Below are 27,393 nucleotides of genomic sequence, written 5' to 3'. Positions count from 1 at the left end.
TTCCCCAAGCTTGGCCTAACGTTTGGCTGTGGGTCTCTGCATCTGTTTCTATCAGTTGCTGGATGAAGCCTCTCTGATGATAATTGGGGTAGTCACCAATCTGGACACAGGAGATGGCTGCTTCAGGCTATATGTCCATTATTGTTAGGAGTATTAGCTGGTGTCATCCTTGTAGATTCATGGGAGTTTTCCTTGCATCAGGTTTAGACCAGACCCCCAAAATCACCCCACTTCCAGTCATCTCTTTCATCTCTTCACCCCCCTCCACCCATCTCCAGCACCAAGCACTTTCTGACCTATCTGTTGATAAAATGACTTTGCAGTAAAGCATAACTTAGAAGCAAACTTGAGGACAGACGCCAAGAAGCCGGTGGAACTGGAGACTTTCCAGTGAAAGGGAAGCCTACTGTTGGCTGAGAGGCACCCAGCGGCTGGAACAGCACCACACCCTTACCACCAACAGCTAACCTTCTGATGAGCACTAGCTATGTGCCAGGGAAATTTGTACTGGCTGACTCCTGTGGCATATCCCCCTAACACACCAACCTTCCAAAGGTTACTGCTCAAGTTTCTTTCTCTGTAGGTTAGCAAGGAGAACCACAAAATAGCCCCTTTGCCCAAGGCCACACGTCTGATAGATCACAGTGAGGGAACTTAAATGGACCAAGCCCTATGGTAAACCCCCAAGTTCTATCACCTCCTGATAGCTGGTGCATGAAAAAGTGGTAACTCTCTGTGGATTGCTTTTCTTTTTCTTTTTCTTATTCTAGAGGTGGATAGAAAAAGAGAGGATATAGATCCAATGTACTTTAGAAAGACCTTCTCCAATAAAGTTAATTCATTCATAGAAGAAAAACCAAGAAGGAAGTTCTGGTTCACTAATTTAATGACTAATTCAAAGGACTGGGGCCATATCAGGCATGAGCTACTTGGTTAAATGAGTTTCCATGGGCAACAGGCCATACTATTCAGAGGTGATTGCAAGCATGCATTCTTTCTTCACAGGAGAAAATGTTTGAGAAAGAAAGAAAGAGAGAGAGAAAGGAAGGAAGGAAGGAAGGAAGGAAGGAAGGAAGGAAGGAAGGAAGGAAGGAAGGAAGGAAGGAAAACCACTCTGGAATTCCCCCAACTCACTTGTGCTATGAAGCATCATGCAACTCTGAAAATTTTCTCTCTTGAATAATATGTAATAGAAACTGAGATGGTACCTAATTTAAATTTGCCAAGTAAGAGTCCTTTCAATTCAAATACATTTTTCTAATGATTAGATAAGACATTTTTTAAGCACTCTGTAGCTTTTGGTGAGACAAGGAATCCTAAGTCATCATCCATTTTACTCTTTATAGAATTAAAAATCCCCAAAGCTGGCAATTAATGAACTGTTAAATCCAGACATATGGATGTGATATGATTTTCAAATGGGACAAATAGCAGTTATTAAACTTCAAAGAGATGGCATTTTCCTGTGTCTTCTTAGTGGGAGGTACCCAGGAAACAACCTTCAAACGAATAACTTAAATTTTCTAATCAATTTCTGTACTTTAAGTGTCATTAGCTCAATAAATGCTAACATTATTTTAATTTTTCATTCCTCTAAGTTCTTTCTTATTTCCTGTGGAAAATAATCCTTTACTCTGGGTCTTATTTTTTGAAAAGGCATGCTGTGTTTAGCTTGCAAACTACCAATCTGTCCCTCTTGACCACTGTATGACTTTGAGTTTTCCACCCTACTTTAAATTCCTCCATCCACTTTTTCCTAAATCATGAACCTGATTCCAGTTGATTCCCAGTGTCCTCCTATAACGTCCAAGTGATTCTAGTGCTCTATCCGGATTGTCCCTCTTCTCAGACGCCCACTTTACATTCTCCTTTCAATGAGAACAAACTAAAACATTACTTCCCTGGGCAAGCCCTGCCTCTTCCTTTTGGTATGATTTGGATAGGTTGATCATCCTGGGCTTTCCTCTCAATTAATGTTCTTGGTTATAACTCCTATACTCAAAGAAATCAGTTTGTAAGACAACAAGAAATCTTTAATACATTTCATTTCCTCAAAATTAGATTCATCACAAAGTACCAATACACTCAAGCCAAAGTCCACCAAATAGACCAGGATAATTTTACAAATTTAGATTCATTGAATGATGGTAATGAGGAAAATCTACATCACTGAGGTGCAGGAGCATTTGAGAAAGAAGGTATTTGAATGGACTAACTTCATTTTTTTTTTTTTTGCAAGAATTACAGGATTTGAGAGAGTGCTCGAGGGACTATAGTTTGTTACTGTCGAGAAGAAGGGGAAGTCTCAGCTCAGTTATCTTGAGAGTTCTTACACCCAGGAATGCAGAGCTAAACTGAGGTTAGGAAAGAATCAGCCGCCACTCTCACTCCCCTTCCTAGGAGGCATTTGGACCATTTTGTATTTTGGAGATACTGTCTTGTTAGTATTCATATGTGACCATTCAGGGGATTTATTTGGTCTCAATCTCTCAAGCCACAGAGTACCCATGCCTGGTACTGTTTTGTGAGATTATAGTCAGCAGCACAACACTAAGCCCTGTTATGAGCACCAGGCCAGCTCACGGGAGGACCAAGGCCTGCTTGTCAGCACCCAGCTGACAGGCCTTCTATTTTGCACTCAAAAAAACAATGTATATTTATTTTGTACAACTTGGAAGGTATAGAGGTACTGAGAAGAAATGAGAAGTTCCACAACATGCTTCCTTAGCAGGGAGAACAGAGTCTTCATGGATGCTGTTTCTACAGAGGACTTCAGTCCATGGGAGCATTAAGGCTTTGAAGGGAGGAAAGCTAACAGGAGAGTTCCAGGGTTCCCAGCCAGCTCAGCTGTAGTGGTACAGCTACCCATAACCAACACATAGAGAAACAGGCATGGCATCCCAGCTACAAAGATTTGGAACATTCTTGATGGCAAGCATCGGAACCAGCATCAGGACTAGCATGATGGTTTTCCTCTAAGCAAAGTGTTTAGTAGGATCCAAGGGCATGTGCACAAAAACCCTCCAAGGGAAAGCTTCATTGCTAACCCATTTTACAGAGGAGAGAACTGAAATAAAAAGAGGAAAAAAAGAATAACATGTCATAAAGCTAGGAAGTAGGAGGTCTGGAACAAACTCATTAGTCTACTGTGGAGACCATTCAACTAATCACTACATCGTATAATATTACTTACATAATTTTACTAATTTAAGTATGAAAGTGCATTTGGCTATTAATAATACATACATATATGCAGTGTATAGATATGAAAACTGTATATATATATATATATATATATATATATATATATATATATATATATATATATATATACACACACACTGGATTTAAGCAGTGTTTGTACAAATATAAATATAAATAAATAAATAAATAAATAGTCCAAAATGATTAAATGTGAACTGTAGAATGAGACTCTTTTTCTCTTACTCATTAATACACATATAAATCACACAACAGTTCTGAAAACCAGTTCCTTTTTTTGTTATTAAGGAGATAATAAGATCCTATGTCTTCTGAGTTTATATGAGCACTAAGAGCTTAAAAGCCTTGTACATCTTTGGTGAGCTGAGTGACTTTTGTGAGACTTGATAATAACATTTATTCTATATGACAGCTAGTGAAAAAATATAAATATGTGTTGATCAGCATCAAGGTCAGATACCACGGGGATGACAAGACACCTAAAATAGCACCACTTAGACCAACGTGGATTATAGTCCCATTTCCTTGTTTGATGTGGTCTGCAGTGGTTTGGTTTTCTGAGAGGAGGTCACACTCTGTAGCCCAAGAACTCACTATGAAGCCCAGGATGGTGCCAAACTCATAGTGATCCTCCTGCCACAGCCTCCTAAATGTCGGGAATAAAAGTGTGACACACAATGCCTAAGTCTTTCTAATTGTATTTATAACTAAACAAAAAGCAACATAGAAGTTTCTTCAATTCAGATTCGATTTCCTGTCATACTACCAAGTCAGCCAGATTCATGAATTATGTGCTAATTTTCCAATTGGGCCTCACTGGCCTCAATCTCCATCTCTACCACAAATTATTAGGCAACAGTCAGCAGGTGTCCTGCTTAGTAAATTCAGGCAAATCACATCCACCCATGGAACCTTGCACTGAACATAGGGCAGTTGGCTATTAATGTAAGAACCAATAATAAATACTACTTATTATTAAAGTAATTATATACAGTATTATTAAATCCATATTTCATTAATTCATAAAGTACATAAGTAATTATGTAAATAAAATATAACTAAACCATCTTTATGTTAACTAAAATAAGTTTTAATTTATGTTAATTTATAATAATGTAATTTTTTTCAATGAGGATGTGTTAAAATAGATATTAAACCTGGTCAGTTCAGTTTCACAGACATTTAGTAAATGCTTACTCTATTCCAAACAGTTTGGTCTAAAAAATGAAAAGGACAAGTGCTTGCCCAAGATCATGAAACATGATCAACAATGGACACTTCCTGTTGAGTGTAATGAAACATCACAGAGGATAGGCGTGTGGCTGGCCAAGTGGGGTGAAGCCAGCTAGAAGTAAGACCAGACTTAGATATCAAGATTCTACTAAAGACCACATTAAGAATTGTACTTGGGAGGCAAAGGCAGGGGCATCTCTATGAAGTTGAGGCCATTTTGATCTGCATAGCTAGTTCCAGGCCAGTCAGGCTACATACAAACACCCTGTCTCTAACAAAACAGAAATAAAATCACGAACTAAAGAAAAGAAAGTGTAAATGTGATCACTGGCTAATTCCCCATGAGTTGCTTTAACTGCTTTATTTTGTCATCCAGGACCATGGGCCCAAGAGTGGCACCTCTCCCCTGTGAACTGGACCCACCACAGCAAGCATTATTCATCAAGACATTACTTGATCACAGGACTATCTATAGAAGAATTTTCTCAGTTAAGAGTTCCTCTTCCCAGTTAGGTATAGATTGGTATCAAGTTGACAAAAACCAATACATTAGCTAACCAAAACAGAAATAACTGCTAAGGTCTCCCTAGAGCATGCCATAATAAGTTGTATTGTTTTCAACCTCTGTGTCTGTGTCTCTAGTGTAAGTGTAAAGTTCTCATACACTTTTGACAGTTAAACACGTTCAAGAAAGAAGGGAGATCAACATAGGGCTCTTTCCAAGGCAAATGTAGAGAATTCTAACTCCACTGATGATTAAAATAACTATAAACATACAGAAGGTACATTCTAGAATATATTGAGAAAATAATAGTATAGTTGATTCAATCAAAGTGGATTCTATTTAAAATTATTTTATTTTGATTAGTTGGGTCTGGAGATATTGCTCTGTGTTTAAAAGCACTGACTGCTCTTGGAGAAGACCCAGGTTCAGTCCTCAGCACCCACATGAAAACTCACAACCATCTGTTGCTCCATTTCCAGGAGTTCTGACACCCTCTTTTTGCCTCACTGGACAACAGGCACACAGATAGTGCACATGCAGGCAGAACACTCATACACATAAAATAAAAATGATCTTCTTAAAAGTGGCATCTTTAAGTAAAAGGTATCTTAGATTTACAAGAGAATAATATTGTTTTGGGAAAAAGCCACTTTCTGTTTTACCACATCAATATGATATGCAAACATAGCTTGTTGGGGAGTGTTTACTTGAGACTCACGTGAGATCATATAGTTCTCATTCTCATGCTGATCTCCTTGAAGACTGAGATCGGCTTTGTCTGCTAACAGTCTTTGTTGCTTTTCTTTGCTGTTACTAAATATCTAACAAGAAGCAATTTAACAAAGGAAAGATTCATCGAGTCTTACAGTTTAAGCTGAGATGCAGCCCATCATGGTTGAGAAGGATGCAGCCCATCATGGTAGAGAGGGAATGTTGACAGGACCATGAGGCATCCAGTCACACTACATCTGCACTCAAGAAGTAAAGACCAAGCAGGAAGCAGGGCCAGGCTACCAACATAAAGACCTGTCTCCAGTGACTCACTTCCTCAGCAAGGCTCCATATTCTAAAGGTTCTAGCCCTTCCAAAGCACCACCACAAGCTAGGGGTGAACTGTTCAAACATGTAAGCTTCTTGAGGAAATTACATATTCACACCACAATGGTAGCTATTAAAAAATATTGAAATATTTGCCTTAGCACTCTTCCGCTAGTATAACTAAAAATGGGAACCAAATGATCGATTTTTCATGTGTTCCACTACAAATAGAGGAACTTATTAAATCATTGCCTGTGCCAGCAGGCATGTGAGTTTTTATTATTGTTTGCTGCTTCTATTTGTTTTCACTTAGAACGAAGTGTCCACAACAGTATCCTTTCAGACTTTCAGGACATTCAATACATACATATATAAACACAAGTCTGGTGTTTCCTTTCATAGCTCTCCTCAAATTTTTCTCCCAGTTTGTCTTCTACTCAGCTCTAAGAGTCTTCTGTTTCTTCTTCCATAAAATGTTGCCAAAGGAAACATCAGTCATTCAGTGTTGGCCCAAGTGTGTCACTTCTATTATCCCAATATGCTTTTCAAATATGTACTAGCCTAATTCAAGAAAATCATGAGCAAAGTTTGCCAGTATTAGCAAAATGTACTTTTGACATTGGGTTTATTAATAATTTGCTATATGAACAAACTGATGTCTGATGAAAGAAAAACAATCACAATTTTATGTACACATACACGCACACACATTGTCTTAGTTTTGTTTCTGGTTGCTGTGATAAACACTCTGACAAAAGAAACTTTAAGAACAAAAAAGGTTATTAGTCTACTATTCCAGGTCACAGTTCATCACTGTGGGAAAGTCAAGGCAGGAGCTGAAAGATGTTAGTCATGTTACAGCCACAGTCAAGAGTGGAGAGAGAATGAATGCATGCTTGCTTGGGCTTACCTCGCTTTCTCCACTCATACAGCACAGGATCCCAAGCCCAGGGAATGCCACCACCCACAGCAGGCAAGTCCTCCTATCTCAATTAGCATAATGAAGACAATCCCTCACAGGCTAATCTGCCCTAGACAATTCCTGCTTGAGACTTTCTAACTGGGCAAGATAAGATCATATCAAGTTGACAACTCTCTCTCTCTCTCTCTCTCTCTCTCTCTCTCTCAAACACACACACACACACACACACACACACACACACACACACACACACACTATACTACCTGTGTTTTCTAATTAGTCAGGACCTTCATTGAAGTTGTTCTTACTTAACTACAGTCTTAGGTAAGGATGACGATTTTAATAGGACAGTAAGACAGACCTACTACTACTCAGGACTGGAGTAGCAGAAAGAAATAGTCAAAGTTCAGGCCATCATGTAATAAGGCAAGTCAGACATTTTATTCATATATCTTCATCTGAGATTATAGTGCCCTGGCCTTGGGTAATGATCAAAATTTGAAGACTTTCAGGTAGAACATTAAGAAAAAAGACATGATTACATAAACAGAAGAAGAGGTTGCAACTTCTTTTAAGTGTGCAGATGATTAAGAAATGTAGCACAAGAGTAGGGACTAATTGAAACCAACAAACAAAACACACCAGGTATAAAAAAAAAAAAACAGGAAGATAAAGCAAACAAACAAACAGAAAAGAATGGACTGTCCGTGGTTATCAAACTTGCTAGACAGATCAGCATGTCAGGGAAAATAAATACGTGGGTGGGTGGACAGGTTACAGACATACTACTGATGTAAAAAACAGAATAAATAATCACTAGACTGAAAGAAATGCTCAAAATTGTTAATAGAAGCTTTTGGTGTTGAGGGATATAAAACATTATAAGCGATTATTGTATCTTTTATAATTTTTCACTGGAAATGTATCCTATTTTGTGATCTGGAAAGGGATGATTAATTAAGCAGGTATGTGTGTAAGTAATTTGCTTTTCTTTCAATTAAGCCAGTAATTCTCAATTAAGGGCAGTTTTGTTCCTAGAGAGTTTATTTCAATGTATGAAGACATAGTAATATTTTACTACTGTGACTGTGGGTATACTATTGAGATCGAATAGGTAGAGGACAGGAATAAAACTAGACTTTCTGCACTGTACGTGACAGTCCCCACAGTAAAGAATTACACAAAGTTGCTAATTGTCTCAAGATTGGTAAATGCTGACATTAAACAAACAAAACATTAGCCAAATGCTCATTTCTCCATGTAATAAGTTCAACTTATATTATTTAATATTTCTCTGAGAATTTAATAAAATGTGTTTTGATCATATTCACTCTCACTCCCTCGACTCTTCCCGTATTCACACCCCGTTTCCTTACCACCCAACTCTGTGTCCTTTTTTCTCTCATCACAGCCAATGTGTGCTATCATATGGTGCTCCTTTGGAGCATGGTCAACTCTTAGGGAAAACTGATCCTCCTCTCCTAGCACCCAGAAATTGCCAGTTGCTCCTCAGCTCGGGGCAGAAATGCATACCCAGCTTGCCTCACTCTGGGACTTGGTGTGGCTTGGGCTTGCACAGGTCTTGTGCATGCTATTACATCTGCTGTGAGCTCATATGTGCAGTTCACATCTGCCTGTTGTAGCACAAATCTTAAAAGATCTTATTAATAAAATCAAACCTGGGGCCAGGTATTGGGGTGAATGCCGGAAGATCAGAGAAGCAGAACAAGCCACAGCTTCCTCACCTCGCAATTCCTTGGCTGACCCTGTTTCCTCAGACTGGAAGCCTCTGTGTTCTTATCCAAATGGATCTCAGCTGAACTGCTTCTCAAAAGCCTGAAAGCTTAACCAACTCTAGTTCCTCATCCTCACACCTTAAATACCTTTCTGCATTCTGCCATCACTTCCTTGGATTACAGGCTCTTGTTACCACACCTAGCTGTTCCCAGTGTGCCTTTGAACTCACAGAGATCCAAATGGATCTCTGCCTCTGGAATGCTAGGATTAAAGGCGTGTGTGCCACCATTTTCTGGCCTCTATATCTAGTGGCTGTTCTGTTCTCTGGATTTATGGTATGAATAGTATCTACCTTTAAATCACTTTGACCTATTCTCATCTTGATTATGCTCCTGAATCTTTATTTTTTACAGAAATATTAACAGTTTGATCATAGTGACACTATTTTTTAAAGATTTATTTATTTATTATGAACACAGAAGAGGATGCTCATTACAGATGATTGGGAGCTACCATGTGGTTGCTGGGAATTGAACTCAGGACCTCTGGAAGAGCAGCCGGTGCTCTTAACCTCTGAGCCATCTCTCCAGCTCCAACACTATTTTTGCATGTATATATTCCTACTTTTAAAACAGTTGTATTAGAAACTGTGATCTCCTTTCATCAGGACCATGCAAGTCAAAACGGCTTGAGATGACTGACATGTAGAGAAAAGTTTTCTTCTTTGCCTTTACATCTTATGTGTTGACTTATTTAAAAGCCCTAGGAAGATGTATATTGGTTTGCATAGCATTAAACAGTATGCAGTTCTTCTGGATAGAATTGATACTGATATAATTTTAGATAGATAGATAGATAGATAGATAGATAGATAGATAGATAGACAGATAGATAGACAGACAGACACACATGCTGTGGGATATCATTCTGTATGCTGTGAGTGTGTGTTGCTCTGATTAGTTAATAAATAAAATGCTGATTGGCCAGTAGCCAGGCAAGAAGTATAGGTGGGGCAAGCAGATGAAGAGAATTCTCGGAAGAGAAAGGCAAGTCAGGAGTCACCAGCCATACATAGAGGAAACAAAATGACAAGGCAGAACTGAGAAAAGGTACCAAGCCACATGGCTAAATATAAATAAGAATTATGGGTTAATTTAAGTGTAAAAGCTAGTCAGTAATAAGCCTGAGCTAATGGCCAAGCAGTTATAAATAATATAAGCCTCTTTGTGTTTACTTGGGGAACATGAGTAGGAGCTATTGTCCTGACTGCCAGCCAGCCAAGACACAGGAAAACTTCCAAATATGTGTGTGTGTGTGTGTGTGTGTGTGTGTGCGCGCGCGCTATTTATTTATTATTTTATAACATATAAAAATATGTTTGAGGGCTTATTTATAGTCAAGAATTCAGAAGTAAATGGGCTAGAGATGTAAGTCAGTGGGTAGAATGCCTACCTAACATTCACAAAGACCTGAGTTTCATCTTCAGCATTACTTAGTAGTTTCTGTGGTGAGTTACAGCACTAGAGAGGTTGAAAAAAGAGGCTTGGAGTTCACGGTAATCCTGGCCATATAGACAATTCTGGCAGGCATTTGCTACATGAGATCCTGTCTCAAAAACAGAAGATGTTAATGGGTATGTTCTAGATGTCTTTAGTGGTCTGATATATTCTGCATAAAAATAATATTTTCCAGAACAAAGTATGCAATTCATTTCCTAACTTGGAAGACTATACACCCTAACCAGAATAGAATTTATCCTGAGACATTTTCATTCCATAGCTAATTGGCTTGTGGTTGAGGACTTAAGTAAGTGAATTTTAGAAAGCCAAAAAATGTCAACATAGCTGGGATCATCCAATATGGTTTTGTGACAAAGAGGACTGAGCTGACCTTGAACAGACAAATGAGCACAAGGAGCAATGAGACACACAGAAAACAGGATGAACAGAACTGAGAAGGTAAGGCTGGTCACGGCCAAATTCATGAAGTCATAAACCAACAGCCATTACTGGGGCAGTCTATGAATTTGAGTTGCTAAGAAGTGACCAAACTGTGTGATAATCCTAAGAGTGAGTATCATGGAAAAGCCCTGTAAAATATCTACACTACCCCTACAAATAAGATAAAACATGCCATGCCCAGAGATCACATTTTTACTCTCAATGAATATGTAAACCTAACAGACCCATCATCTTTGTCCCACACACAAAGACTTTTGTACTACATAAAGCAAAAACCTGCCCTACATAGGCTAGCTAATGCTCCACTAAAATGACCATTAACAAAGGCAAGCCAAATTTAGTCTCAGCACCATGTGGCTTTTCTATCCCTAGTGACTACAAAGAAAAACTAATGTCCTCTTTTCTAAAGAGAGTTGCTATAATTAAAGTCTTATTTCAATGATCCTAACCACTATCATAATAGATTTTGCTGTCAAAAGAGTAGGAAAGAAAGAATTCCTCTTGGTCAATGAGTCTTACAGAAGATACAAATGAACAGTCATTTGTTTCATCAATTTTTTTCAACACCAGTGTTCACTTTATAATTATACATGGGAAGTAATAAATAATTGCCTCCAAAAATATTGGTAATCCTTCCTTTTACCCATCTACAGTTTCATAACCCTCTCTGCTTGTTAGGATAACATCTTTCCTGACAGGAGACTCAGGAAAAAGACACCAAAGGTTTTATATTTGAGGTAAAAACTCTACTGCTTAATTCCCTTTAATGGTTACCAGTAATTACTAATAGCTCCCCAAAGAGAGCTGATAGGCTTTGAAAATCAAAGATTAACATCATATGTACTTAAATTTATGCACACTATCATCAAATAAACTTATGAAACCTGACTCATTAGTAATCCATAAAAAATATTATAAATGTTCACTCTCCTGCAAAGCATCATTGCCCTTGGAAGAGATTCAGTCACATCTAACAAACTCACAAGTTGTCTCGAGAGGTAGCTCATGGTCTCCCAGGTGACTCCACAGTGCTGGATAGGATAAGCTACCTTTTGGTTTTACAATTGGCTCCTTGGATGATTTCCAGTTACATTGACTTGTATAGCACAGTGTCAGTGTCATACCAACACCATAGTTGAAAAAGTCTGAAATAAAAGGAAGGAAGGAAATGAATGTGGGGGGATCAAATCACAGAATCTACCACCAATACAAACTCAGAGGGCTAGTGCTGAGACTGTAGCAACTGCAATGTCTTAGCTAAAGCACTACTCACTGAATCATGTGTGGAACTCTTAACTAACTCCGGTATGTAGGTAACATACAAGATTCATCATGCAGGTTTTTGTGAACTGGGTCATTCTGTGCTCTTCAACGTCATCATTGTCTAAGGCATTTCTTGGAGAACAACCCAAGCACAGCTTGTGTCAGCTCCCAGGAATAGTTCAAGTTTGGGATTGCTATGCCTACAATGGGAAGAATAATCTGTGAAGACTTCCACCCATGCAGAAAGTTACCAATGCATATATTCTGGGTGATGACTGATAGATCAGATTCAAGGAAGTGGAGGAAAAGGGGAAATTACAATTATAGTCTAACATCTTTGCTTCCCCAGCTACTTTCTTCTTTTGCTAGTAAGAAAGTAACTCTTTCTTACAACCTCTCAGTTTCTTGAAAGTGACCCAATAGAGCTGAGAGCAGACACCAGATTTACAAGTAATATTTATTCACTAAATCCTTTGCCTGTTCATTCCTATATACAATATATATGAGGGTGCCCAGAAATTGGTTAGAAAGAAGTATTCTTCAGCCACGGACAGGAAACAATGGTGCTTATTCAGTTGCCATGGATATAAAAGCTTTTAAGGGGTTCAAAAGAAGCATTTGTGGTGATCTCTAGGCCTGGGGATCTTTTGTGTGACCTAGGAAACTGTTTTTTCAGTTGCATCCAGTGTTAATTAATAAAAATCCTAGGACTGAAAAGATGACTGTGTGATTAAGAGCACGTAATACTCTCGAAAGAAGACCTGGATTTGCAGAAGACCCACATGATGTAGCTCACAACCACCTGTAACTCTAGTTCCAGGGCATATTGTGCCTCTGCTCACCACAAGCACACATGCACACATATAATGAAATTTTATTTAATTTACATTTAAATTCATAGAAGGAGTCTGGGAAGAAGGCTCAGTGTTTGAAGTGCCCGATGCTCAAGCAAGAGAACCAGAGTTCTAATCAGGTCCTCAAAACCCACTTAAATGCTAGGTGGTCATGGCAACTCATCTACGATCTGGCATTGGAAGGTGGAGACTGGCTCCCTAGGATAAGCTGGCCAGTGATACATGCTTCATTGGTGAGCTCTGGGCTTCATTAAGAGATTCTACCTCAAAAGAATGAGGATGGAGAACTATAAAAGAGAAATCCTGACATCATCTGTAGGCCTGAACATATCCAGCACATATATGTGCATGCACCTGTAAACACGCATGCACCCATAAGAGAAAAATGACAAAAAAGCCTATATGAATGGATGATAAGCATATTATCACCACTATTTTTAAAAGTGTTCATTCAAATGTTTAATATCATCTTATAATTCTATAAATCAGCACATAAATCCATTTAAAGGGACTGTGGATGAGTTATCCAAGCACGTGCATTGATAATAAAGATGCAGGTCACTGTCTCTGCTCTTGACAACTTAAGACAACTGAGCATTCAGGGAGAAAATATCATGTGGATACAGCAGTGTGTCTACAACTTACAGGAAAATAGAATAGATAATGAATATTTTATTTTGCCCAGAATAGCAATAAATTCAATCTTTGCTCAAATGTAAATAGGGACCAAATAGTTCCTTGGAGTTGCTAATAAGAACAAAAAAAAAAAAAAAAAAAAAAAAAACAACAAAAAAAAACACTACTTCAAAGAATAGAGTACATACACTTAATATCAATAATCTATATGAAATCCACTTGAACCATAGGTGGAAATAAAACCAACTATTCTTTTTCTTTCTTTTATCATTAGGTCATGGAACTAAAGGAGTATTTGAGCTTCTGTCTGGATGGCGGAGAACCAAAGAGAATTTACCCTTCAAAGACAGAGTAGCAGACGCCTATTCAGATGTGATGGTCACCTACACCATGACCAGCTCCCTGTACTTCATCACATTTGGTATGGGGGCCAGCCCCTTCACAAACATAGAGGCTGTGAAGATCTTCTGTCAGAATATGTGTGTCTCTATTCTATTGAACTACTTCTACATTTTCTCTTTCTTTGGCTCTTGCCTAGTCTTTGCTGGACAACTAGAGCAAAATCGATACCACAGCATCTTTTGCTGTAAGATCCCTTCTGCAGAATACTTGGACCGCAAACCTGTGTGGTTCCAGACAGTAATGAGTGATGGGCACCAACAAACATCCCATCATGAGACAAACCCTTACCAGCACCATTTCATTCAGCACTTTCTCCGAGAACATTACAATGAATGGATTACCAATATCTATGTGAAGCCATTTGTGGTCATCCTATATCTCATTTATGCCTCCTTCTCCTTCATGGGGTGCTTGCAGATCAGTGACGGAGCTAGCATCATCAACCTACTAGCCAGTGACTCCCCAAGTGTTTCCTATGCCATGGTTCAGCAAAAATATTTCAGCAACTATAGCCCTGTAATAGGATTCTATGTCTATGAACCCCTTGAGTACTGGAACAGCAGTGTCCAGGAGGATTTGCAGAGGCTTTGTAGTGGGTTCACTGCAGTGTCCTGGGTGGAGCAGTATTATCAGTTTCTGAAAGTCAGCAACATCAGTGCCAATAACAAGACTGACTTCATCAGTGTCCTACAAAGCTCGTTTTTAAAAAAGCCAGAATTCCAACATTTTCGGAATGATATCATTTTCTCTAAGGCGGGGGATGAAAACAACATCATTGCTTCTCGCTTGTATCTTGTGGCCAGGACTAGCAGGGACAAGCAGAAAGAAGTCATTGAAGTCCTAGACAAGTTGAGGCCCCTGTCTCTCTCTAAGAGCATCCGGTTCATCGTGTTTAACCCTTCCTTTGTTTTCACAGACCATTACAGTTTGTCAGTCACTGTGCCTGTTCTGATTGCAGGCTTTGGAGTTCTCCTGGTGTTAATCTTGACTTTCATCCTAGTGATCCATCCTCTGGGAAACTTCTGGCTCATTCTTAGTGTCACCTCAATTGAGCTGGGTGTTCTGGGCTTAATGACCTTGTGGAATGTCGACATGGATTGCATTTCTATCTTGTGCCTTATCTACACTTTAAATTTTGCCATTGACCACTGTGCACCACTGCTTTACACATTTGTATTAGCAACTGAGCACACCAGAACACAATGTATAAAACGCTCCCTGCAAGAGCATGGGACAGCCATTTTGCAAAACATTACTTCTTTTCTTATTGGGTTGGTCCCCCTCCTATTTGTGCCTTCAAACCTGACCTTTACACTGTTCAAATGCTTGCTGCTGACCGGGGGTTGCACGCTTCTGCACTGTTTTGTTATCTTACCTGTGTTTCTAACCTTTTTCCCTCCTTCCAAAAAGCACCACAAGAAAAAGAAACGTGCCAAACGAAAGGAGAGAGAGGAAATCGAATGCATAGAAATCCAGGAGAACCCTGATCACGTCACCACAGTTTGAGAGTGGAGACTTTTCCTTTTCCAGTGTTGCACAACGATACAGGGCAAGTCAAGCTCAGACCTCAGCTGCTTGGGCTGGCCAGGGGTAACAAGGCAAGTCAGATCAAGAGCGCATTATTCATGGCATGTCCGAGGGTCTGCTTCCAGGGGGAGGGACTGAAAGGAGGGAACGTTCTTTGCAACCTTATTCTCCATAAAAGATGAATTTCCAGACACTGTTCTTAGAGCTTTCCCAAGGAATGGATGGATCATATGTTAAGACAGAAGGCTGGAAGAGCTAATGATTCAAAAGAAATGCTTAGAAGAAATGGAGAAGAGAGGTGGTCTCCAGACGGGAGGACAGACATAGGGAATGTCTAAATTGCCACGTCACTTTTCATGTTTGTTTTTTGAACAGGTCAGTCAAAGGAAACCTATGCACATGGGAAGTACATATTTAATCCTGTCTAAACCAAAGGACCACCCAATTCTTTTTGTGTGTACATATAAGTATATAGACACTTATACTTGTCTTCAGTGTACATTGGTGTTTGGGTGAAGGAAGGTGTCCATTTGCAGATAGGCTGGCCTTTCTGTAGAAAGTCAAATCAGCTTTAGCCAAATATATAAGCTCACTAGGGGAGATGCAAAATATATAAATGTCCACTTAAAATCAACTCAACTGTCTAGACAGCAAGAGTGTTTTCAACTGTGTGATTAAAAAAAATAAATAGAAATTTGAATCCATTAAATTCTACATTTCATGTTGTTGGTCATTGAGATTCTAACTTTGGGATGACTTTACAAAAACATCAAAAGGTATTTGAGTTGGTTAGCATGTGGACAAATGTTTAAAACCTAAAGTAGTTGAGATGACTTATCATTAACCTTTAACATTTCTGTGTATTTGGAAGGCCAGCATGGCTGCTTATGGATATCTCACCCACCTGCAAATGAGCACTTTAAGCATATTGTCCTTGTATACATATGTAAGGGTACACAGTATATGTGTGAGAGAGAAAGGAAGAATGAGATAACATTCCAAAGTTACGCGTTCTCATTTTAGATGATGAAAGTACATGGCTGTGGCAGATAGCAATTAACACAGGAGAAAGAAAATGCACGGGAGACTCAGACAGTAAAATGGGCCAATGCTATTCATCATGCCAGCATCAGACAGTCCTTAGTCTAAGAAAAACGTATCAACTCTATAGACTCTAGTATGTTCCTTGGAATAAATTTGGAGCATTAACCCAGACCATCATCACTATGGCTGTAGCATCATTTTGTAGTTTCTTGCAGTTATCATTGTCTTGTTAACTAGAAAGTAAGCTCCTACAGCAAGCATAGCTCTCTGCAGGGGCCATACTAACCATGTGTAATTGCTGCTGGATTCATTGTATTTAAAAAAAATGTACTGAGGTAATGTTTCCATTGAGTTAGTGTTTAAATCTGTGCCCTAGGCAGGTACTCAGCCTGCTGGGTACTTACATGGACTAAGGCTGTTTTTCATGTTGGAGAAAGTTACTAGAAAATTCCTTTTCCTTGCCGTGTAGGGACCTTAAGGAGCAATTTATTTCCAGGTAAAATAAAACAAAAGCTCAACAATGACACAATCTGGTGGCAAGCTCTTTCTCCCGAAGAAAGTTGATATTTCCCACCAACTTGGGTTGTATAATTTAATTGCATTAATAATATTAATACTCTTAAAAGGCAAACCATTACTAGAACTATTAGAAAATTCCATTCCTTTTACAGTGTTTGGAAATGATGTTAATAGATTCGTGAAGCAAGAGCTCTGCTTTGGTAAACCATGCAGATTTTTTTTAATGGACATTTGTTAAATAAAATTTTAGTTTATGGAATGGCATTTGTTCTATTCTACCTTAAGACCACTGTGTTTCAATGTCTCCCTGACTGTGAGTGCAATAACTATAGAATTAAGTAGGGAACATAACTGCCTATAGCTACATTTGATGTTTTCTCTGTATCTGTAAAATCATGTCACAGTTGAGGCCAGCCTTTCATCTCATGAACTTCTGCACAAAGGAAAACTGGATTTCAAACAGTTGACCTCCAAGCCATGATCTTATATTTGAAGTTGAATTTTCTGAGCAGTCTTTGGAGTTGGAGAACAGAATTCCTCTTTCTCAGTTCCTCAACATTTATGAAGATTGCTATCATTCGCATCTGTTCGTAAAGACGGCCACTAAGACATTGAGGATTCCGTGTCACTCCATTTCTGGCTGTAGTCAGTGATACTCCATTCTTCTACCTATTTTGCATTTAATGTTAACTTATTTGAGTTTTATAATTACGATAAATCATTTCAGAAGCAAAGACAAACAAACAAAATGATTGCCAAGCTAAATGGCAATCTTGCCAATTGCCAGATTTATGGGAATACAGCCACATATTCTGCCAAACCAATAATTTTAATCTCTCCCAATGCACTTGAAAGGGAAGAGACTTGTTTGTGTGTTAGATGATGTCTTCAAGGATCAAATGTGTAGTATACACAGAAATTTCTCATTGTCCAACTGGCTAGAGTGGTAGCATTTTTAGAAGAGATGTTATCTTCTCCAGAACACCGTGATTTTCTCTAAGGAATTGTAGCAATAATTAACTGAAATGAAACTCCATGTTCTGGAAGAGTTAATAAAATACCCAAAATGCCTTGACTTGGTCTTAGGAAGTAATTTGAGCCCAGAAAAATCTCACCAAGCATTATCCAAACTTTCCAACCTCACTGTGAAGCAGATATTTCCAAAAATTCCTTTACTGTGTATCAAGATGCACCCTAAAATATGAGGTTATGATTTGGAGGTAACCCTCCATTCTCAACCATTTCTGGTAGGATGGAAACTCCCCTCTCTAGTTTTTACAGTTTATGCTCATTTTGTCCATTTGTGAAATATTGATGGCATTCAAGTTAGGAATTTAAATACTATTGGACCATTCAAACACTAGAAGTAATCAGCGGAAAATCTTTTAGATTTGTGGAATATTTTAATTTACTGCAATGCATTTTTTTCTTAAAATGGGAGATTTTAAAAAACTTGTGAACCCCACAGCTTTTCTTGTTTAAACTGGACTGTGTCCCCATCAGAATGTCGTTTATGTTCTACTCTCTTCAAAGAGGAACTCACCTAAATAATCAGACAAGATTTATCTAAATGTTCCATGGGTTAACTTACCTCATGTGTAAGTCTGTTGAAAGAATGTGTACTTATGCATTGTCCCGTTAGTTCCTGTGGTGACCACAAACCTCTTTGAAGGCTGTGCATGAATAGTCTATGATAGAGCTTGTCTTTCTCCCAATTGACTTCCATTTAATTTGCATAGAAATAAATCCACATTTTATCTTATGTTGTGAAGTGAAGAATTGTGACACACAAAGCTCCTAGGATGCTATAATAGCCATTCTTGTGTGTTGAACTTGAGTGTGAGAGCTATGTCCATTCTGTAATTATTCATTGCACTTTATCATAACAAGCTAATCCTTCTAGACGAGAGCTGGGGATTAACTATTGCCATTCAGAATGTGTGTGTATTTTTATACATCGACGTAAATATTGTCCTTACAGTCAGATATTTTTATAGCCAAATAGTTAGAAATGCATGGCACAATGCATGCATGGTTACTAATGTATGTAGATTATTAAAGACACTATTTTCAGGGATATTACACATTTTATTAAAATTTTCATATCCCCCTATTGTAAATGTCTCATAGGGTTTTGGTCACAAAGGCCTAAAGTCCACAGAAAACTTCATACTAAGGGAAGCAATCAGAGACTTGCCTTCTTGTAGTGTCAACAGCTGCTGCCTGCAGTAAGATGGCCACTGGCTCTGGTCTCTTGTGTAAAGGAACAGGCAGTCTGCATTAGCCAGTGATTAAACATGCTTACATGCCCTCGGTTGGCTAAGGCCATAGTAAACCAGAAGCTATCACTCCTTAAGAATGGACTTGTGATGTTGTCTCCTGGGACTAGAGAATTCTGTGAGTTACTCACTCTGCCCAGAGGGAAGTCTATGTTCAGCCAGTTCTGTTGTTGTTTGCACAGTGTTCTGACAATTCTTTCAAAGGTAACCCTGAAAGTTTTCATTTATTTTAAGGGAATTTCAAGAACACTTTCATTCCCTTTTAAAAAACAACAAAATTCTTGTGCTTCCTGTTACAAAACAAAAGCAAACAAACAAAAAACAGTAACAAACAGTTATGACAAACTTTCATGGCATCAAGTCAAAACATCTACAGCTCAATTAGTATGCCCTTGAAGTCTCCCCATCTCAAATGTAAACACAAAACTCCGCATCATCTCTGTGACAGGCACTCATGCCAGCCTCATTCAGCAATGACCTGCAGATACACTGCACATAAAATAATTACATTTTCTTTTATAGCTTTTCTTTATAAATGACTGCAGTGATGGAGACCAAAATGAAAGATATTTTCATGACATTCAGCACACAGGTGCTGCATATGAACATAGTCACACTTCCCTTTCTGTATCTGATGATCAATGTTCATCTATGTTGTGTTGTAGACAGGAGAGCAAGAGGTAGTGCTCTGTGTTCCAAATGTTTTGGAATTCAGGTCGATGACATTTAGATGAAATTGGAAGATACTGAAAGACAGACAAGGCTACATCTAAGAAATCAAGATAGTGTGTGGGTGTAATAGAAAGAGTGACATCACTTAAGTCCTTACATACTAGACTCTATAGGTTATAAAATAGCACAGAGGATCAGATGGTGCTAGCAAACATAGCTATGTGCAACTATATCACACTTGAAGATCATGCTCTTGTCTGGAAGATTCAGACACCGAGCCTGCTTCTAGATTTCTAAGCATGACCATGTATATAGACCCTTTTGTGAATGAGAGCAAGAAGCTGAAGGACTCTGGAAAGAGACTTCAAATTAACACCCAGGAAAGTATTCATTTTCCAGATGCTGTAATACATATAATGATTTTGACCATTTTTTATGTATTTAATGAGGGCCTCCTCTCTATTGTTAATAAAGAAGTCATTTGCTTTTCTTGTGAAATGGAAAACAATTCAAAGAAAGACATATATGGAACCAGTATTGCAGTGTATGTGGCTAATGTATTGACTGCATCTTAGCTCTTCTACATCCTTAGGTTGTCAAGATAATAGGAGCTTAGGCTACACTGGGAACCTCTGCCAGATATGTATTTTTAATTCAACAAAATATTTATAAGTAAGATCATTGATAATTTTGCACTTTTATAAACTATTGGAATTCAGTCCCTACTATTTCACCCAGCTGAATTTTCCCTAAGAAAGCTGTCATAGGTCAAACTAATTTGAAAATTCTAAAAAGCAAAAAGAAAGTTGAGAACATGAAAGTAGGAATGATTCACAAGCTCTTGGTGATTCTTGCTCCATTTCTCGGGTTCCTGTTCATCCAAGATGGAGCTGGTAGTAGTCATTCGTAATTGTGTTCCACTTTGCTGTGTGGCTCATGGCATGCCTGATATGGTTTCCTTCTCCTTTGTTTTTACAGTTACTAAAGCGACTTCATTATCTCCAGGGCTCTCTCAAACCAGTGGAAAAATAAGAGTTTTAATTTTTTGGGAAGATTTCATTGAAGAGTTTCCTGGAAAGTATTAGGAGTGACTGCTGTGGGAAAAAGATAAGTGGAGCTTATGACAAATGTGTCACTTTCCAGTCCTGAATAGATTTAGTCTGGATTCTTGGAAAAGATTGTCCACAGCACACTGTGAGAAACACTACATTATCTAAATTTGAGAAGGAAGTAGAATCTCCCACTGAAAATTGAAATCACTTCCACAACCAGAGCTGGTAGATTGCAAGTACTAGCAGCCATAGTAAAAGTCCTTGAAAAAGAAAAGAACAAGCTTCTGTGGTCTGACATGTCTGGTATAATCTAAAACATGTGTGTCTCTATAGATTCAGAATATCCCAGCATCTTCTCTCCTCTAACATAAAAGTCCATTACTGAAATATCTGACCTTCTGCTCACCAGTGTGAATATTGCAAGGTATCTGCAGAGCTTATGCAGCAAGCTTATCATATGTTCCCATTAATTATGCATCTCTTTTCAGCAATAGATTTCCTTGCTTTTAAGTAGGAAATCTGTCACTGTTTGAAAAGGGCAGAGATCTCACTAAGCTACCTCACAGGGATACTTAAAGATAAAATGGCATACAGCCTTTGACTAAATGGTAATATAATACATTTATTGCCCTTTCACTTTGTAAACTTGTACCAAGCTAGCTGCAAAATGAACACCCATGTGTGCAGCTTTACCTGTGTGTACCATTTACTGTACGTATTCACCAATATGACATCACTTGGGGAAGCTGTTCTCTTCATGGACATCCCAGAGAATGAAAATTAATTCAGAAAGAGTACTGCTTTAGAAAGAGTATTGCCTAGAATTAACTTTGAGACAGCAGTCTGTCAGCAAGATGTGTCACCAAATGCTCTGTGACTAACTTCAAAGAGCAGCCTATGTGCTCTTCCTTTCAGTGGACAGGAAAAATCAATCTGTGTCTTTAATAATGTTAAAGATACATTTACATCCTAAGGGTTTTTTTCCTCCAGTAGGAAACTACTATTTTCACCTCAGTTAGGATTCTGAAACACTGACTGATGAAATAAGTGAGGAGAAAACTACTAGGAAGGACCACCTCACCCTCGGACTTAAAAAACCACAGGCATGAAAATAGAAACTGAGTGTTTTATTTCTTTTCCTTTCCCAAAAGAAATACCCACTGGTTCCCAATCCTGGCTCAGTGAGATGCTATTCTCTACAACAAAATGAAGAGGAATGAAAACACACATGGAATTGTAAGGCTCCAGAATCTTAACACTACAAACCACATGGCAAAATACCACTGCCACTTAGCTTTGGACATGAGAATCGATTATTAATATGGTATTCTTTAAATATAGGTTCTTTGCATTCTTTTGTAAAAAAAAAAAAAAGCTTCGTATATCACTCCCAAGTTCCAACAAATGGATTAAAGACACCTGTTCCAGAATTCTGTACACAGGGCTCCACTCCTAAAGCTACCTTATTTACAGAAACTTGAAGGAAACAAATTTGATACCAAAAAGTGTGACTTAATTTTTAGTTCAGTGTCAATATCTTCTCTAAAATAGAGGATTGCTCAAATACACATCTTAGATCTTACTAAGATGACTTTAAAAAGTCATTCCAGTGTTTTCAATTTGCCCAAATTTTGTCAATGTTCAAAATTTATATGCATTTCCATTCTGGGCAAGCAAACTAAAATAATTTAAAAGGGAGGCTTTTGTCAGTGTCATAGGAATAAATAAATGAGATTCTCTCTGGATTTTCACATGTAAATGTACATTCAATAACTGAATGAATCTCACATCTTGATGAATAGAAACTGTATTCTAAATATTCCCTTCATTGTTATTTTCAAATTTTGTATTCTTTCCAAATCTTGTCAAGATATTTTCAGATATTGACTTCACAGTGTGACATAGCATAAGCCATGCATTTTAAATGCTTCATTATATATAGACATATGCATGGTTTTATTTTTGCTGTTTTGTTTTATTTTATTTTGCTTCATGATGCTGGGTCTCATTGTGTAGTCCTGACTGACCTTGAACTCAGAGATCCCCCACCTCTGTCTCCAGAGTACTGGGATTAAAAACATGGGCTACCACTCCCAACCATGGGTTTAATCCCCATTGGAGATTTGTTTTCTTTGTTATTTTTGCTTGCTTGTTAAATAATTTGAGATGGGATCTTTCTATGCAGCCCCAGCTGACCTGGATCTCAGTGTATATCCTAGTCCTGACCTAGAACTCATAATCCCCCTCTTGCCAACCTCCCAGATTCTAGGTGTGCACCATAACTCTTGGATCCTTTCATTCTTTGAATTTTAAGAATATTTTTATTGGGGTTGGAGAGATGGTTCAGCAGTTAAGAGCACTGATCACTTTTCCAAAAGACGAGGGTTCAATTCCCAGCAACCACATGGCAGCTCATAACTGTCTGTAATTCTAGCTCTAGGAGATCTGACACCCTCGCAGAAACATATATGCAAGCAAAATACCAATGCATATAAAATTAAAATAAAAGAAAAAAGAAATAATATTATTTACTAAAAATAATACTATGATGTACATCAGCAAGCCCTACATAGTCAAGATAATTCACCAATCAAAGCAAATTTACACATCTTGGCAGTCTTACAAGACATTTTTATGAGGCCCTAAGTCCATAAATATCTATACAATATGTAAAGTAGGAATCTATTACCAAAATCATTGTACTAATTTAAAATCTGAAGTAATGTGTAGTTGGCACAAATAAATTCTGCCCAAAATTACCTGAGCCAGTTCTCTCTGAAATTTATTGCATTAATTTATGAATTCCTGTGCTGACAAAAGGTCTAAAAAAGGCTTTAATTTATCATTTTTCTCACCACTGAAGAACATCAACAATAAATAAGACAGTGACCCCTTAGGCAGCATGTAGGCTTAGAAAGGGAGCTCTACTACACTTCAGAGCATACAGCTCCACATCTGGATGAAATTACAGGCTGTCAGCGATCACTCCTAAGTCATTCAAATTAAGAATTGTGAGGAATACATAGTTAGCCCACATGCATGAGAATTAAGTGCACCAATCACAAAGTAATATGGAAACAAATTAAGAGCACACAGCCCACATCAAAGGCTATCGCTGCTCAGCCTTTGTCCTCAATAACAGCATTTTCAGAATTAGAGCCATGGGCCTTGGAATGTCTCATTTGGGGCAACTTCTCACAGTTTTTAAAAAACAAAGATGCTCTTGCTACTCTGAGGAAAATGTTTTTAATTTATTCATTAGCTGTTTCCCATCTGGGATTTAATATTTTAATTTGTAATTAACTTTCTTTTCCTCTTCGGGTAAAATTATTTTTCCATGTAACAACTAAAATGCTTTCCCTTTGGTTAAGAATAAGCATGTCTTGTGTGAAGTGAAGTCAGAATTTAGTAAAATATAAGATAGCAATGTGTGCATGCTTGCAAGCACACAATTCAGAGAAATTTTGCTCTCTGATACTTTATGTGCATCAGGCAGAAATTCCCCTCAGGGTTTAGTCTTAGAAGCTGCCACAACACGGGGCATTCCTCTTAGAGAACATTCAGTAATTATATATGCAATGATAAAAGTTTTTTAAAAAAGAAGCCTGAAGCTTCACACATGTGATCTACATGAAAAGTGAATTTTTTTAGCCAACTCAACCTGTGAAGAACTATACCTAGAATATATTTTTATTTCTTGTTTTCTTGGGATGTTCTCCCTTCTATCCAGTTGTGCATGAATGAGGAACAAATTTATGCTGGTTCACATAGCCATTGCCAATAAGCTGCAATGGTGCCGCCTAGAACTTTACCCAGTGTGATATTAAATATAATTTTAAAATATCGTATCAGTATAAAACTAAAACAAATGCAAATGTTTTTAAATATTTGAAAAGAATGATTTGGTTTGGCATCTTCTTATTGGTTTATTTTGGCATTTTGGGGGGAAAAAGATTGGAAGAGATCAGAAAATTTTTGACATACCTAAATCTCTTAAGAGGTTTCAAGCTGCTCTTCACTCCTCGTGGCCTGGATTTTATTTATGTCTTCTCTCAATGGCTTGGATCTTGTTCATTTACTCAGCAGTTATTAGGGGTACCCACACTGACATCTGAAAAAGGGATTCAGAAGAATACCAAGGTTAGATCTCCCAACAGGGTGGCTAGAGGAAATTCCTTTATGTGATATTTAAGGAAACTAAAGAGAGAATCATGAACGTCTACACTAAGAGTCTAAATGTGGCACAAGAAGAGGAAGAAAAAGTATTAGGGGTGAGGACTGGACACGTGGTGCAGGCTAAGGCTGTGGCACCACCTCGCAGAATGGATACAGGTGCAATGGAATATATTGTAAGGATGCTGTAAATGCTTGCCAGGACCTAAGGGGGTTATTTGGAATGAGAAGTGCATTCATGAAGAAGAAAATTATTTCTAAAAAACATTTTCAGGCTTACAGTTATGTTCATACACAATAGTCTTCATTTCTTTTTTTCTGTAGTTATTATTAAAGTCAGGTACTCAAACCTCAGCAACATCACATAAGATTTTTGTTACTTAGTATGCAGTGGTGGCAAGAGCCAGTTTCTGGCAAGGGCTTGTGCATATGCCAGCCACTACATGCTTATATCATATGCATCAGGTGGCCCTCAAAGTGCAGCCCATAAATAGGACCTGGATAAACTGGGTCCCAAATCCTCCAAGAAAAGCAACTCAGCCATTACACTCAAGTTAATAATACCACAAAGCCCGGATTAATGTCCTACTCTACAGATTGTTTCAAGAAAGAGTTCATTGTAACCGGCACTGTTGCTGTGGCACAATGCCTCATCTTTTCATGTGTGCCTGTATAACAGCTGTCTGTACAGATAAGTCCAATTGCAAATGACATGGCATGAGAAATAACCACACAGCTTACCCCTCCACCTGCTCATCCTCTTCTACATGTAAAAATTAAGACAATGAGTTGATTAAAATGCTCTAAATCATATTTATAATTTTATTACATTAATTACTTTATTTATTTATTATTTTGTATGTAGGAGCACACTCATGTCACCCCATATATGTGGAGGTGAGAGGACAATTTTTTTGGAGTAGGTTCTCTCTCTTCATCACGTGCATCCTGAGAACTGAACTCAGGTCATCAGGCTTGGCTGCAAGCAACTTTATCAGCTGAGCCATCTCACCAGCCCTCAATCATTTTTTTAATCACTTGCATATGATTCACCTTTACTTTTTCTTAAAACTGTGGTGAAATATAACACATGTGCATAATTCTTAAGTCTAGATATAACTCATTTGAATATTAACAACTTCATTGTATATAGTTGAAATGTTAGTCATAATGATTGGTATTCCGAATAAAACAGCAACCCCAATTATTTTTTTGTTACTGTAATAAAGGAAGTTAAGAGGAAGACATTTTAATCTTTGAATGTGAAATAAGAATTTACCAGTGATGTCAGTTCAAGTTAGAGATGAGGCTGCAACTGATATAGAGAGGCTATCTTTCAGAACATTTGAAAAGGTCCTTTGTTCACAGAGTTGGGACAGACACTAAAGCCACCAGCCAAATGGCCTGAGGAGACAGATGTCAACAAATCCAACCCAAGGGATGATTTGAATAATGTCTGAATTTACACACTCAGTGATTTTCAACGTCTTGTGGTCATCGATATGACCTAGAGAAATTTTTCAAAATCCTTAGTGCCCTGACTGGATATCAGACAATGAAGTCAGTAATTTACAAGTCCCCCTAGTGAACCATTATGCATCTGAATTTCAAAACTAGTAGCTAGACCACAGGTCAAACATGACAAACCAATGAACACTTACAAAGTGATTACCCTAAGCAGAGAAATCTTCTTAAGGTCCCAAACAAAGAATGATAATACTATATCTATGAGCCCACCATTTAGGGTGCTGAGGCAGGATAATGGCATATTTCTCAAAATCATTCTTGATAACATAGCCAGACCCTGTTACAAAAAGAAAAATTAACACAACAAAATAATGGGGATATCCATTATTATAAGTCAGAAACTTAAATCCTGAATGGCATATCCAAAGGTAAAGGAGTTAATTCTAGTAAAGGCAAATCCAGTAACAGTACATTATTTTTACCATTAAAACAGGGAAACTTACAGACTGAACATCCCATGTGACAGGAAGCCAACAAAGTCATGGGAGCAAAGGTCAGTTTAGCTTCACTGTTTATCAGAAGAAGAGTTGAAAGTTTGGTATGAGAACCCATGAACATGGGACCAAAGATTTTATATTTAATTCTGTGGACTCAAGAATTCCTTATCAAAATTATTATTACCAGAGCCAAAAGAAGTACTGATATTATTCTTTAATGATATCAATTTAGGCTGACTGGGTAATAAAAGACCTGGACCCAAGGACATAAGTTAGCAGAATATTGTGTCACAGTGGAAAAATGTAATACTATTGGCCAGAAATAAGGATGTGATAGTGAGGAATTGAAGGAGAAAAAAAAAGGGAGAAAAATGAATGCAGTACTGTGAG

At 38.0% G+C, this 27,393-nt stretch overlaps 1 protein-coding gene across 3 annotated transcripts in view; it reads left to right on the top strand.

Annotated features, from left to right (window-relative positions):
• Positions 1-22,861, top strand: part of Ptchd4 (patched domain containing 4) — a 189,554-nt gene extending 166,693 nt beyond the window's left edge. For all 3 annotated transcript variants that reach the window (XM_036168404.1, XM_036168405.1, XM_036168403.1), the window contains one exon: positions 13,646-22,861. In XM_036168404.1, the coding sequence (XP_036024297.1) occupies positions 13,646-15,279 (1,634 nt within the window). In that variant the 3' untranslated portion in view covers positions 15,280-22,861. The remainder of the gene's footprint in view (positions 1-13,645) is intronic.
• Positions 22,862-27,393: the final 4,532 nt, after the last annotated feature.

The sequence above is a fragment of the Onychomys torridus genome, chromosome 18, assembly GCF_903995425.1.
Source record: "Onychomys torridus chromosome 18, mOncTor1.1, whole genome shotgun sequence".
NCBI classification, from domain to species: Eukaryota; Metazoa; Chordata; class Mammalia; order Rodentia; family Cricetidae; genus Onychomys; species Onychomys torridus.
Note: the sequence above shows the minus strand (reverse complement) of the source record. Positions and strands in the feature narration are given on the sequence as shown.